Source organism: Eumetopias jubatus, unplaced genomic scaffold (assembly GCF_037043125.1).
Source record: "Eumetopias jubatus isolate StellerSeaLion01/CBP00866 unplaced genomic scaffold, mEumJub1_p1.0 scaffold_9, whole genome shotgun sequence".
Classification (NCBI taxonomy): Eukaryota; Metazoa; Chordata; class Mammalia; order Carnivora; family Otariidae; genus Eumetopias; species Eumetopias jubatus.
Window position 1 is genome coordinate 32,827,718 of NW_028274815.1, and position 15,992 is coordinate 32,843,709.

A 15,992-nucleotide genomic window follows, 5' to 3' on the forward strand; every position below is an offset into this window, starting at 1 on the left:
GAGGGTGGCAAATGGCAAAAGGCAAGTCCGAGGTGCCCCAGGAGCGCATTAGGTGGGTCCCAAACCCGCGCTGTGTGTTAAGGACAAGCAGAAGCGAGGCGGGCCAAGTGACAGAGAGGGACTGGAGCAAGGCAGGCAGCTGGAGGCAGAAAAGCAGCAGACAGGAAGACTGCAGGAGGGGGAGGCACTGAAAGAAATTCAGCAGGAGGGTGAATGAGAGGCGGTGGGAGGAGGAGGGAGGGAAAGAGCCTGTTGGAATGTGTGGAGGGACCGAAGGAACAGGGCAGGGTGAATTCCAATCCACAGCTGGATAAACAGCCTGGAGGCAAGGAGAAGACCAGGGCTCAGCGGTAGAGATTTTCAATAGTACACAGTAGATAAAGCCATGATGGTGGAGGACAGCATGGATCATGGGTGGGGTGGGGTGGTGGCAGTACCGAGTGAGAAGAGAACAAGGGCCAAGGAACAGAGACTTCATGTTTAAGGGAGGAAAGAGGAGGAAGGGTCCATAATCCTACGAGAAAGTCTGGACAATAGTGATGGCATGGAAGCCAAAGGTGCACACTTTCCAGAAGGGAATGGTCTCAACAGTGTTTAATGTGGCAGGACTAACAAGTGACTAGGATTACAACATGTCATTAGTGAACCTGGGCACAGCAATCTTGGTTGAGGGCAGGAGCAAATGCTGGTCTGCCAGAACTGAAGGGGGACTGGAAGGTGAGGAAGCAGAGATGTCAAGTGTAGACTATTCTTTCAATAAGTTTGGCTGTCTAGGTAGGGAAACGGGTGACAGCTTGAAGGCCAGGAGTTACAGGGAATCTCCCCCACACCCGACAAAGATGTCAGGAGCTCAAGTAGCTTTCCCTCATCTAAACAATCAGTGAATCAAGACAAGTTTGTCTCCAAACTACACTGTATTATGCTACACTGCCTGTATAAAACCTCAAACTATGTAAAAAGTAAAAAATCAAACCACAAAGGCTGTGGGCAGGTGTCAGGGAGGCATGGTCATAGACGTTCCTTCTGTCCAAATACAGACACGGATCCTACTGAGGCCTTCAGATTAGGGGGGAAATCTTGAATACCTTCCGGAAAGTTCCAGGCTAACTGTAAGTCATTGCTCACACATACTAGTATTTCAGCATGAGCTGGCTTCATAGTATGGCTGGTGAATTACCTAGTTAGGCACAAAGGCTGTGGTTATTAACTCTGGCTGCACAACAGAATCAGCCCGCGAGTGGTTAAGAAATACACTCACATTCTACTCCAGACCAATTAAATTGGAGCCTCAGTGGGGAGGGGTGGAGAATGAGTGTCGGAGTTTTTCAAAAGCTCGTGAAATGGTTTTAATATGAAGTCAGGGTTGCAAAATCTGCTTGAGGGGAACGTGTACAGGAGCTGAGGAAATGTCTGAATTATAGGTGTTGCCCAGAAAGAAAGACCTCACGTAATATGTCAAGGGTTAGGTAACCGTGCAGCAGAGGAGGTTGCTTAGAAATAAGATAATCCACAAAGGAGTGTGGAGCACCCAATTCACACAATGGAGCTGAGATGGCTCTTAGTTGGACTCAGACTTCATGTCAAACTTTAATTTTTCTTACGGAATGTCAGCCTTGACACTGAATTTTCTCCACCCAAAACCCATGGCTCATTTTTTCTATTGGTGACATTATTTATATACAGGCTCTCGAACATCTATGTTGTCTTGCTCTATCAAATGTCCAACTGAGACAATTTCATGAACTGACCTCTCAGTCATATCTTTTTATTCCTCCATGTGTTCTAGGTTCTCTCTTTTCTCAACTTCAATGATCAGAAAACAGGCCTCACTGTTTGAACTCCTCAAAGAAATACTTTCACTGAATTAGATTCCCTGAAGCCGACCTTAGAAACCACGACATGAATAAAACACTTCTGCAACTTCATTCTCCAATCAGCAGTGTTGTAACCTCTCTCTGTTACTGAATGTTCCTTATGGGAACTGTTGTGTGGTTTAGTAGCTGGGATCTTGAGAAAGTTCATCTTTCTGGGTCCCAGTTTCTCATCTGTAAAGTGTGGGGGATTAGCACACAGGAGGCAGGGTTTTTGTGAGGCTTAGAAGTAGACACGTAAATTACTTACCTCAGTGAGTAAAATACACGTCACTATTTCAGATGCTCAAATTTCAGGCAATAATGACAAATTAGTATCTTTTTCAGAATAAAAGTTGTAATAGTGTAGGATGATATAGAATAACTATTTCAATTATAAGCTTCTGATTTGAAACATTAGAAAATTGAACTACAAAAGCTTTGGGGGGAATTACTAAGATGCAATCAAATCTTAACTGAAGAACTAGGATGTATTTTGGTCAAATGCCCCATAACTCAAAAATTATATAAATAAACTCAACAACTTACCTCTCCATTTCTTGTAGAATGTTTTTGATGTCCTTCCCTAACTTAAACTTCTTCCCAAATGGAATGTCAGAAATAATAGTATCGACACTCTCTGAGGGCAGTGGCAATTCTGAAATACAGAACCAGAGAATCTGGTTACATTAAGTTCAAATATTTACAACCTAAATAAGAGAAAATTGAAGTACGTAGAATTATTTTTGTATATTAAATAAAATTTAGGGTTGCTAACATTGTTTCCAAGAAATTATAAGTTTCCAAAAGGCTTTCCACTAAATAGTAAACGGTAAAGTTATTATATTCTGTTCTTTGAAAACTGGTTTTTCTGTTATGATAAAATGACATAAATTAAGCAGAATCGTAAATTAATCAGAAAATTGAATTCTCTAAACATATTACATGACTAGAAAGTTGCCAGAACCAAGAAGAAATACATTAAATTGTCTACAAGAAACTTCTACAAATGATATTCTGTAACTTTCATTTCTCTCCTCACAGTTACATATACAATTTTGCATGTGTAGATCTATTTGCTTTTAAGGGAGATGATCTCAGCTTTCACTGAAATTTTAAAGGAGACCCAAAAGGTTAAGAACATCTAGTTCTAAGGTCAGAGGAAAGGCTAAACAAATCAACAAAATGAATATTATCCTAACAAAATTAAATATAGTGTTTGATTACTAAATCTAATTTTTTTCTCATGTTTACATTCCTCAGAAATTAGATTATCAGAAGGTAGTACACATAATCTTAACTTCCACATTTTCTGAGTATACTTCTCATTTTTTACTTATTTTACTTGCCACCCATCATGTAAATTAGATATTAATAAGGTAGATGTCCCAATTTTTTTTTTTTTAAGATTTTATTTGTCAGAGAGAGTGAGCGAGCAAGGGAACACAAGCAGGGGGAGTGGCAGAGGGAGAAGCAGACTCCCCGCTGAGCCAGGAGCTGGATGTGGGACTTGATCCCAGGACCCTGGGATCATGACCTGAGCTGAAGGCAGATGCTTAACTGCCTGAGCACCCAGGCATCCCCATTATTAATAAGGTAGATGTCCCAATTTTCATTTTGAATAGCATCTAATTCTGTAAAAATATAATAAAATTTAAATAATCTTTACTATTTTGAATACCATATCAATTTTTGTTGGCTGGAAATTTAAGAACAAAACAAAAAGTCCCATTACCTGAGAAAGTCTAATGAACACTTGATAATCTCACCTAGTTCTAACCCTTGCTCGAGATTAGTAGAAGAAAGAATAGGTTGTTAGAAAAAGTTTCAGGATAATATTCTTTCAAAGCCAGGCAGGAATTCTTTTTTTTCCTAAGTCATATATTTCTTAAAAGATTTATCTATTTATTTTAGAGAGCGGAGTTGTAGGGGGACAGGACAGCCTAGTAGGAGAGGGAGAGAGAATCTCAAGCAGACTCCGTGCTGAGCACGGAGCCTGATGCGGGACTTGATCTCATGGCCCTGAGATCACGACCTGAGCCAAAAACCAAGAGTTGGTTGCTCAACTGACTGCACCATCCAGGTGCCCCCAAGTCATACTTAAACTTCATGCATTTAGTTTTAGGATGTTGATATAGGACATGTACATTTAAATAGTTTCTATACTTTTTGCAGAACTACTCAAGGCAATGTACAGTGAAGGCAATCATGGTTATTGGATGATTTATACATGAGAAACCACAACAGTTTACTCTTGAGTTTGAGCCCACATCTTTCTTTTGCATTCACGCACACACACACACACACACACACACACACACGCACACACACACAATTAGCTGCCCAATTTGTTCAGGTTTGGTTAACATTTTTTTTCTTGTCAGTCTCTCTTTTTATTTGCAACTTTCCTACTGTGTATTATATAATTTGCTAAGCTGCTTTAAATAATTTTAGAAGTTGAAGGAACAAACTTAACAGAATAGTTCTTTCTAAAAGTTCTAGAACTAAGCACTGTCCAGTAGAACATAAAATAAGCTTTTGTGGATGTGTGTGAGAGTGCAGGCAGGCCCTGGTATCAGACAGCTTTCATTTGGCTCTGCCACTAACTAGGGGACTTTGGGAAATTACTGTGTTAGTTTCCTCATCTGTAAAGTGATAAGAGTACCTATCTCTGAAGTTTACAAGTGAGGTCATTTATGGAAAGCATTTAGAACGGTGCCTGACACAGAGTGAGCACTCAATTACGGTTAGGTCTTGTTGTGGTTAGTATGTACAATGTCCTCTCTGGGCGTACAGGCGGGTGACAGCTGGGGGAGACCAGTGGGCCGGAATCCTTCAAAGCAGCTCTGCGGGACACAATACATCCTTCCCCCCACTCCTCAAAGGCCATGCGGGGCAAGGGCTTCCAGACGGGCCTCTTTCCTACTCCTTTCCTCCCACAGTGGTTCTCAGGGCCACAGTATCTCCCGGGCAGAGTCATCAGGGGCTGCCAGCAGCAGCAGTGTCTCCTAGGAAGTACAAATGCAAATCCTCTCCCCCTTCATCCCAAACCTACTGTCTAGTGTGTTTCAGAATCGAAGGAAGGGCTGGTGAAACAAAGGCTGTTGGCCCCACCTCCAGGGTTTCTGGTGAGGAAACTCCTGAAATCAGGAGCACCTGACCATGATTTTCAACACAGTAAAATCTTTTAAATTATTAAATGCTTTTGAACTGCCTGCGAACAAAGAGTTTGCCTGTAACTAAGGAGATAAAATTCTGAAATAGAAACATAGCTCAAAAATGTAAAAATCATCTTTTTACAACTCAGCAGGATGATTCAAGAAGATGAAAAAAATTTAACGTACTGGTGTGTCTTGAACAAAAGAGCTGCTCTATTTCTCCTTCCTTCCAGGAGAAAAATGGGTAAGAACTGCTTAAAACTCAGGATTATGGCCCTAATATATTTTCTTCCAATACATTTTAAAAGCCTTCAAGATACCCTTTTGTGCATATATTTAGACAAATGACTAAATAAATTGAGGTCTTCCACAAAATTGGGCACACCTTTCTATTTTTTTTCCTCATGTTTGAACTGTTTGTTCTGTTGAACTGTTCAAACATACTGTTTGAACATTCTTTCCACTGTCCAGATTTATCACATTCGTATTCTGTCCTGTATCTGTAATTCTCATACTTTGTTTAAAATCAGTTGTATATTCAAGTTGATTCAGTCCTCATAACCAATCACTTTGTCTTGCTTTCTCTATTCTTCAGTTGATTTATCTCTTAGATGTTTGCATTTTATTAAAATTTTCCCCTAAAGGATTTATTAGTGAAATGATGCCTGAACTTTTTATTTTTAAAGATTTTACTTATTTTATTTTTAGAGAGAGAGTCAGAGAGCACGTTTGTGAGTTGGGGGGGGTACGGCGGATGGGGGTGGGGAGGGAGAGAATCTTAAGTAGACTCTGTGTTGATCTCACCATCCTGAGATCATGACCTGAACCGAAACCAAGAGTTGGACTCTTAACCAGCTGAGCCACCCAGGCACCCCGCCTGAACTTTTTTATATTTGAAAATGTCTTTGTACTAAAATGACATTTTGGATGGGTATATTTTTGGGGCCACACTTGGTGTCAATAACCTTAAGAGCCACTATTCTATTGACTATACTGCTCTATAACTTCCTGTTTCTTTCCATTGTGGCCAGATTTTTATCTTTATTGCATATAGATTATGCCCTTTCTTTGTTTGATTGTTGCTGCTGATTTTTTTCCTTCTATTTTTTACTATTCCTTTTCTTATTTCAATAAGTGCAGGAGAATACAAATCCTTCAATAAAGTTTCCCTCTGTCATCTTAATCCAGAAGCTCATAATTAGTCTTAAATATGCAAAATGTAGTTTGGCATCTGGAACTGGCGACCTTTTACTATACAGTCCAAACAGGAGCATTTTCAAGAACAAGATGATTACATACTTTTTGAAATACTTATTGTCTGACAAATTGGTTATTACAGGGGACCGAAAAATAATATCTGGGCACCCTGAAATAAAAAAACCCCACAACTTTTAAGATATTATTTTAACATTAAAATTAACAAGTAAAATGATTTTTTGTGGTCTGTATTCTTATGCTGATTAGTTTCTTGGATGTATCAGTCTCTTGTGCTCACTTCTGCAGCACATATACTAAAATTGGAACGATGTATCAGTCTCTAATCCCATGTCATCATATTTTTCTAAAGAATGCAGTATTTTTTTTTAAGTAGGAACTTCAAATTTTCTCATAAAATTGCCTGTAATACTCTTCAAAGTTTCACTTTTATGGTTAATAAACTTCTCTGTAGACTCTAATATTTTTATTTGAGAAAATACTTTCTTTACAGGTTCTGAAGTAACAGTAGAGCTCAGAGCAAATTCTGCTAACTGGAGGATACTCCCAATTCTATTTCTTTCATAAGGAGAGTGTAAATATTTCAGCCCTCCATTTAGAGTATCTCCATTTAGAGTGCCTTTGACAAACATTTTCACAACACAAAGCTCAAATAAATTGTCTCTACTGTTCTTTTAATTGGTTTACCACGTGTAGAGGCTGCAGAATCTAAGCTCTTCTCAATTTGATTCCATTCCATTCTAGAATATACATTTATCCAATTAAAGAAAGCCACTAGAAGATTCTTCCTATAAGATATCAAAGGTGTATTTACAGAATTTCAGAATTAAATGTTGTGCATTATTGAGCTCTCAGTTTTAATTTGTTCATTTCTTCCTTGGTGTTTTCAGGGATTTTAATGTTTTTCATAACTGCAATTCATCAAAAATCGCAAAAACTTAAGTTTTGGGGCATTACATTTGTTAAATTCTTTGATTACAGATTTCCAATGGATTTTTTGAAAAATGCAACCTCAATAAGCCTATTGGTTTATTTAAGAAAATGTTTATAGGACAATTGTAGAATACTCTGGCCAATCCACAAAGCCATTCTTTGAAGGCTTAAAAATTTTTAAACCCATCTGATGATGGGCAAGGAAATAAAATGTGTTCTGTTATGTTGAAGATTTTTTTTTTTTTTTTTTTGGCAACCATCTTCATCACAAATAGTTTGCAGGTCATTTACTCAATATATATTTAAAAAAATGTTTCTTGGAAAGTTTATTATCTTGATAACTTAAGTTTCTATTTCATTTATAGAATATCAGAGCTTGTTTGAAGATAATTATGAATTATGTGGGTACCACGCCTAATTCCATGTACATTTCTGCTTCATAGATTTCGTTAGTAGAATATTAATTACCACTAAATACTGCATAAACAGACACACATGCAGTTCTGAGCTCAATTTACAGGAGCACTCACAATTATGAAAGATGTTATCTTTGACAGAAAAAACTTCCTAAATTTCTAAGAACTGGGAAAAAGACAAGCTAAACCACCACTGGAAGAGATAATGCATTTTCTTTTTGAAGCTTCTGATAACACTGATGCAAACCTGGCAAAATTTAACTGTCTGCAAAAGTCTACTAATGGAACCAACAATTTAATAGCTATAGCTTCATTTTGTTTATGTACATAAGAAGACTTGGAATTGAAACTGAGCAAAATTAATTTAGAATAGTCATTTGATCTAAATGAAAAGTCATGCTTCACAGAATGAGAGTTAAATACATTTTCTTTAGCTGCCTTTGATAAATAGCTGTCTTTGGGCTCAGTCTCCTTAAAATAACTATTATGTTTTGGAGTAAATGCTAGATGCTCCTATAAACAGATCTGTTTCATTTGATCAGTGATATCACCATGGCCCTCACAGTGGATGATAAATGTCAACAAACATTTTACTTAAGTAATGTGTTCATCAGCTTTCTTGAGAAATGGAAACTCTGTATTAACTTTCTCATTAAACATGTGCTTTAAAAAACTTATTACTGCTGAGTTCGTTACAGAATACAAGTGTTATCAAATAATTAAAAAGGATTAGTACCATACAACAAACTATAAAGCCATTATACCAAAAAACACTCAACTCTCTGTGGTAAGCTTCTTATTCCCTATTTCCACATACTCCACATACACCTAACCCATCACTTCCCACATTTCCTCGATTCCCCAAATGGGCAGCTTGGCAGCTTCGTAAGTCTTGCGTAACACGGCACGGGCCACAAGACATGTGGCTGGAGCACCAGGGCCCAGGCCAGCAAGGCAGGATGGATACTGGAGAAAAACTCACACTGATATGAAAGAAAATGCAACCACCACATTATGGGCAGCTTCTGGGTGTACTGAAAAAAGGATGCTTTACTCCTTCAAGGGTTGAAATGAATGACACCTGAGAACAAAGCACAGCTGTTAACAATAAGCTTGTTATAAACTCTCACCGAAGTAATGTGTGACAGACTATATAATGTCTAATTGGAAGTGAAAACATTCCTTTTTTCACCTGTCAACAATTTTGTCATTTTAACTTATACATGTATTTCTTTTGCTCAAATCTGTATATATGACAGCTCTCTATCTTATCCTAGGAATGTATATATATCTGTGGATTAACAAAAAACAAAGCCTAACCAATGACTAATTAGTTCCTAAGATAGCCTGTAACATAATACTCATCTGGTTCCAAACTTCATGATAATTAAAACTTAGGAATAAACACAAGCAATTTCTCCATATTAAAGGATCATCTCCTTTTATACCAGTAGAAAGTTACAAAGTAAACCTTACCAAAAAAGTAGAAAAAATACAGTCATTAAAGCACACAAAGAGAACAAAGACTGTGATTCCGCAGAAACAAACTGCGATGGGAGTATTACTAAATTCCTAGACATATCCACATTTACAGAGGTCTTTAACCGTGCTGTGTGTTAGGCAATGTACTCAACGTGCTTATGTGATAAATCTCCACCACAGGCTCTATGAAGCAGGGATTATCTTCATACTGTAGACGACAAAACACAGAGGTCCAGGATTTTGCTGAAGGCCACACACTGGAGAAACAATGGTGGAGCCAGGATTTATACTCGGTCTGTTTGACCCTGAAGTCTCTGCGTGCTCTTACTATAGTAAAAAAGGCGTGAGATCCTCACACCTGTCAGTGTTGAACAAGGGACTGATTCATGGGTCTCAACATTCTAAATTGTGTTTATGATTAAAGCTTTTAAAGGTGAAACCGAATGTCCACCTCTAAAGTAAAGATGTGTAATGAAGGGCTAATTATTAGACAGTTAATACTGGGCCCTATGTACACAAGATATATATGTTTCCCTCTAGGCTGAAATTTAATGTTAAAAGGTTAGGATGATGAAACAATTTAAAATAGATGGTTTATTCTTTCCTCCAGAAAGTTACTCTGAGAACAATACAGAAAAGAACAATCTACAAATGACATAATGTGAAAAATGTTTTATCTCACTAGTAATTGAGGAAAAGTTTGAAAAATGTATCAAATTTCTAGTTTTCCAGACTGCAATCCTGCAGTAAGATGATACTATCTAGCCTCAACAATGGTTTAGGGAAACGTGCCCTGCTGGCTGCCGCTGGTCTGGGGTAAGCTAGCACAACTTTGATTCTCAAGTGCTCTCCTCACCCCCAGGCCTCTTTCCCTTCTCTCTCTGTACTCATTTCCTAGGTGATCTGGATTTAAATGTTACCTATACTGACGATGCCTCACTTCGCCCCTACACTCCAGATTTGGGTATGGGGCTACTAACTTGCCACCTTCTCCACTTTGTGCCTCACGATCACGTGGAACTTAGGCCCCAGAACTCCAACTTGTTCCCCAGCAGTTTTCCCGACTCAGTGAACGGCAACCCCACCCTCTAGCTGCTCAAGCCAGGAAGTTGAGTCATTCTTGGTCTTTTTCTCACATGCCACATTCAACCCAACAATAAATCCTACTCGTTCTACCTTCAAAAATTAAGTATCTGACCTCTCCTCAACACCTCCATGAATAGCACTCGGGCCCAAGCCCCCTCATTTCTGACTGGATTATTGCGATAGCCTTAACTAGTTTCTTTGTTTCCTGTTTCCATCCTCCCTGCTATCATCTATTCTTAACATGGCACTTAGAATGATCCTTCCTTTATTTGCCTACTTGGTGCCATGGAGAACCGTTTGTTTTCAACACTTAAAAAAACAACAACAACAACAATTGAACCCCTTTGCTTGTTTTTGTTTTTTCACTTTAAGTGAAATCTTATGGAAAATGCCCCCCACACGAAAATAGATAAAAATGGAGTTGGAAGCGTGGCAGAGGTCAGACAGACCTCTGGGTATTTCCTTCCTGACACCTCAGAGGCACTCTGGAGATTGTGAAGGGTTTGAAAAACAACTACTCTGCAATAGCTGAGGAAGCCATCCCAGTCTTCTTGAAAGTCCCCCCAAAACAACTTTCTGAAAGAAATTAGAGTTCATGAAAGCTGATTTCAGCCTCATCATCCATTGGTTTCCTCTAGAAACCTGTGTCTTATGCACAGAGTCCCATTAAAAACCTTGACAGAGGGGCGCCTGGGTGGCTCAGTTGGTTAAGCGTCTGCCTTCGGCTCAGGTGATGATCCCAGGGTCCTGGGATCGAGTCCCGCATGGAGTCTGTTTACCCCTCTGCCTCCCCCACTCTCCACCCCCGCTTGTGAGCGCACACTCACATTCTCTCTCTCTCACAAAAATAAATAAAAAATCTTTAAAAATGGGGCTGCTTTATTATGTATTTATGCATAAGTCACCCTAATATTTTCTTCTTGATACTCTACTACTTTTCTACTACAATAAAAAATTAAAAAAAAATCATTTTGTTCCTCCAGATTATAGGTTTAACACTGGGACCATCTACTACCTATTTACACTGTTGTCAAGAGAATACCATTTTCTTAGCTGGAATTAAATGTGCTCGGTTTTTAAGGGAGAAAGATGTACTAGAGGAAAGGAAAGAAATAAGGAATGTGAGGCTTGTCTAAAGTGGTCTAAATACCATGGGTCTTATGTAAATATTATTTTGATTGGACTGAGCAGAGTTGATTTCTAGTCATGTTTGTTATTGCTGATCCCCCATCAGTAAAAGGCTTCCCTCTACCTCACAGGGTGACCAACTGTCTGGTTTGCCCCAGGCGTTCCAGTTTTAGCATTGGAAGTACTGCTTTAGCAAACAGGGGTGGTTGGTTGCCTCACTCCTATATGCCACAGGAATACTGTCAAATGTGAGGCAAGGGAAAGGCAAGATAAATCAGAACATTTCAGTTTATCTGAAAGAAATGTGCAGTTTTATTATTATTATTATACTGTCCTCTTTATTTTATGCCTATATTAAGTGATCCCTGATTATGATGTGAGAAATGGTTCAGATACAACAAACATCTTAAAAAGGTATTTTCACTTAAATGCTTAGGGAGACTGAATAAATGTTGTTACTAATACTGAATCTTTTGAAAAATAAGTTATAATTATACTATTGGAAATAAATCAAGGATTAGTCCCACAGATACATTATAGGATATGAACAAGTCAACCTTTATATATGGAAAGTGAATTTTGTTTAATATTATGATTCTAAATATATTTACATGTTCATTTTCCCAAATGTTTGCATTTTTAATATCTTACCTATAACAGAAACTTTAAGTAACTCAATTTTATCCTGAAGGCCTGCAGCTTTCAGATTATCACATGCACCTAGTAACTGTGAGTCACTGACGTCAGCACCCACATAATACACATCCTATGAGGAAAGAAAGTCATATTTTAAGTATGAATTAAACTACCGGACACTTTATGTAGTTAAGAAAACCTACTTGCTTCTTCTCAAATAATTAAAATGAATTTAATAGATTTGTTAATTCAGGTTAAAACAAATTTACAGTATTTCTTTAAAATGATATTCAATAGCAAAAAACGAGAAGGATTTGTTAATTTTTAAAAACTATCCATATTTTACAATAGCAAATGTCTAAAGAATTTGGGGATTAGCGTAATCTGTCATGACTAACCACTGAAACTGCTCACATTTTCCTAAATTTAATCATAGTATTTTAAGCAATTTAATTAACCCATCATAATCCATTTTGACAACAGTAAATAGTAACTCATGTAATCAAAGCTAATAATCCTAAAAAGACAATCTACTTGTAAATAACTGGGAAGTGACTATACATATAATGATTAAAGTAAATATACTGCTTGGTTCATCAAACTTCAGAACTTACTGGCCATTCTTTAGCAGCTTCCAAAAGTATCGTTCCAAGTCCACACATTGGATCTAAAACAAATGCACCAGCCTACAGACAGAAATATTGATTTGGTATTATTCAGCCTATCACAAATATGTATTATAGAAGACACCTAAAACTTGAGGAATCCATATTTCAAGAATAATGATTGCTTTTTATGCTTTATTAGGAATTTCTGGTGGTTAAAGCCAATAAGGCAGGTGTATGCTCGGCATGTATGAAGATTAGGAAGGTCCCTGGTGTGGCCAAAGTACAGTGAGTGTGAGAGAAAATGTGGTGTTCACATGAGAGGTAGCTGGGAGAGTCTCAAGATGCACTGGGTTGTGCTACACATAGGAACAATCCCTGCATCTTAGAGGTTGAAAACAATATATAGCTAATGCTACATCCCCACAGTAGGGCATCTGGGGCTTCTGCTTCTTACTTTGGAAGCCAGGCTCATGAAGTGGTCACCACCCAGAGCACTGCCATGACTGTGGCAGAGGGGAAAGGAAAGCATGACAAATGGTGTAGTGGCTCTTAAAGGTGCCATCTGGAAGTGAGACACATCACTTCCACTGCCATTTAACTGGCTGAAGCACGTTAGTCACACAACACACACAATTTGAAGGGGCCAGGAAAGTGTAATCTTACTTGTACCTGGGAAAACAGGAAACTTGGAGAAAAAAGGAATTACTCCCATTCTGGGGGAGTCACATTTTGTCACATCTTGTAGGTACTGCAAGGATTCTGGTTCTATTCTGAAGAATGGGAAACTATTGGAGGGTTCTGAGGAGACGAGTAACATGACATTTACACTTCAGATGGATCACTCTGGTTGCTCTGCTGAGAATAGACCAGAAAAAGGTAAGGGTGTTAACAGGGAGGCTAGTTAGGGGAAGTAGGCAAGAGATGATGGTGACTTGAATTAAGAGTGGTTTTGGTAAAAGTGGTAAGAACTGGTTAGCTTCTAGATATATTTTAAAGGTGGAGCCAATGGACTGGACGTAGAATGTTAAAGAATGACAATAATCAGAAATGACTGAAGTTTTTGACCTGAGCAACTGGAAGAGTTTCCTGTTACTGAGATGGGAAGAGATGGGAAGGAGAAGCTTCGAAGAGGACAAGAATATAGTTCTGGACATGTTAATTTTGAAATGCCTCTTAGACCAAGTATGGACGTCAAGTGATTTGTTGAACGTACGGGTCTGGAGTTCAGGGGAGAGGTTCAGGCTACAGATATAAAGTTGGGAACACTCAGTGTTAGTCATAAATGATATTTAAAGCATCAGAACTAGATGAGTCATCCAGAAAGTGAGAGAAGTTAAAAAAGAAAAGTCTATGGGTTGGACCCTGGTGATCTCCTAAGTATAGACGTTGGTAGATGAAGATTCAGCAATGCATACTGACAGCAGCACATACTCATGTAGGAGGAGAACTAGAGTGGTGTTCCAAAAAAATGTGGAAAAGAACATTTCAGGAAGGAGAGTGATGACAGTATCAAAGTGCTAATAGGTAAGTAAGATGAGCAGTGTCAGTGGAGTGCTGGGGATGACAGCCTGATGGAAGTGGGCACAAGAGAGAAGGGGAAGAGAGGAAGTAGCGACACCAAATATGGACAACTATTTTTAAGAGTTTTTCTGTAAAGGGAAGCAGAGAAGGAGCATGTGGGTTCAGGAACGGGTTATTTTCTTAAATTGCAAGATATTAAATCAAGGGTACATGCTGTTGGGAATGTGTAGTAGAGAGAAAAGTCCTGAAGTAGGCATGAGGTAATAGAATCCAGGAAGCAAGTACTGGAGTGAAACAAGGACAGTTCACTTACTGCAATGATGCTAACGCGAAGTATGTGGGCACAGACTCCAATATGTTGGTAGATTTGGTGAGGAGAACATGTTGAAGTTCTTTTCTGATTCCAATATTTAAGTCAAATAAGAAGCAAGAGAGTGAAAAGTGTGGGCAAGGAAATGACTGTAATGGTAGAACATAGAATCCAAGCTGTGAAGGAGGGGTGGGTAATGGACAATGGTAAGGTCAAATGACCAGAGGCCCTGGGGGTTAAGGAGCTGTGTGGTAGTGTGCTAGAGGAATTGAACAGGACGGAAAAAGAGGCTAAGAGCAGGATTCCTGAAACAGAGATTTGTGGAAGGTATACCCTTCTGGGTATGACAGGGTCCAGGGTATGACCAGGGTAGATCATTAGAGGTAGGGAAACGAAGACACTAAGGGGTCAGGTTACAGAGTGGACATCGAGATCATAAAGAACTATGACAGGAATAGTGGTTTGTACTCTCCTAGAAATGATAGGAAGAGAGGTCTGCATGTGACTGGGATAATTTCATGGCATGTGCTTCAAACGCACAGAGAGGTTCTGGGCAGAAGGAGCAATGAGGAGCAAGCCAGACACCTACCACCTCCAGGCCTATGGTCCCTTGATATGTTTACAGAGGAAGCAGAGCGCTCAGTGGACAGCCAGGTTTCAGTCAGAGCCAGAGGGCACCTAATGGAAAGAAACATAATGTCCTTCAGAAGAGAGAGAGAGAGAGAGAGAGAGATCTTCCCCTGGGCGGAAAGTCTAAGGGGTGGAATGTAAATGAATAATGATGGGGTGGTAAGTAAAAAGAATAATGATCTAAATGACAATTTAGTTAAAAATAACAATGGTATGAGAACTAATTTTTATTAAGATCTTAATATGTGTCAAACACTGTGCTCTTCCTTCCCCCAACATGGTCCACGCTCCATGGTATAATCAGACCTTAAATATCTTTAATGTCTTTATGTTACCACAAGACCTTCTCTAGCTATGGCATTTGGGTACCTGGGCAGAAGTAGACAAGTATTTCTGTATGCTTATATTAATAACTAAGACTTACAGAACTTGATTTTCCTTGTTTGGATATGTAGGAAGGAAAAGAATTTGTGGTAAACATGAAAAATATCTATCATCCTCATGTTTAGATTTCACTGTTAGTGGCACTGGCATACCCAAGGTTGGATACTGAGATCATGTACACTGTGGGTCATTATAAGGAAGGACAGTTGGAAGAAAGGCAGGCAGGGACAAGGGGTCCCTGCCCTAAGAGGAAACCACCTTAAAAGGATTTTACACCACGCTGGAAGGAGCCCTCCACCGTTTCTCATGGGATAGGTAGATGACAAAAACCTGACTGGGTGACAGGCACAGGGAGGGTTAATCAGATTAAAACAGTCCGCCAACAAGCCCATAAAAACCCCTAGATCTAAACTGGCAACATTTCGGGTCCCCTCCCTCTTTGGAAGCTTTGTATTCTCAATAAACTTTGCTTTGCTGCCCACCACTCTTCATCTGGTCTACCTCTTCATTCTTTGAAGCTGCGTGACCAAGAACCACGGGCACTAAAGGAAAAGAAATTCTGTAACAATTACTAAACTCCTCCAAAACAACTGTGCCTGCTACTTCTTACATGCTTTAACAGACTTCCTATGCTG

At 38.9% G+C, this 15,992-nt stretch overlaps 1 protein-coding gene across 4 annotated transcripts in view; it reads right to left on the minus strand.

Moving 5' to 3' along the window:
- THUMPD2 (THUMP domain 2 tRNA and snRNA guanosine methyltransferase) overlaps window positions 1–15,992 on the minus strand; it is a 38,294-nt gene that overhangs the window by 1,338 nt on the left and 20,964 nt on the right. For 3 of the 4 annotated variants that reach the window (XM_028117272.1, XM_028117271.1, XM_088026402.1), the window contains 3 exons: window positions 12,519–12,590; window positions 11,920–12,034; window positions 2,400–2,508 (listed from right to left, as the gene is read on the minus strand). In XM_028117272.1, the coding sequence (XP_027973073.1) occupies window positions 2,400–2,508; window positions 11,920–12,034; window positions 12,519–12,590 (296 nt within the window). The remainder of the gene's footprint in view (window positions 1–2,399; window positions 2,509–11,919; window positions 12,035–12,518; window positions 12,591–15,992) is intronic. The other variant, XM_028117275.1, reaches the window with a different exon arrangement.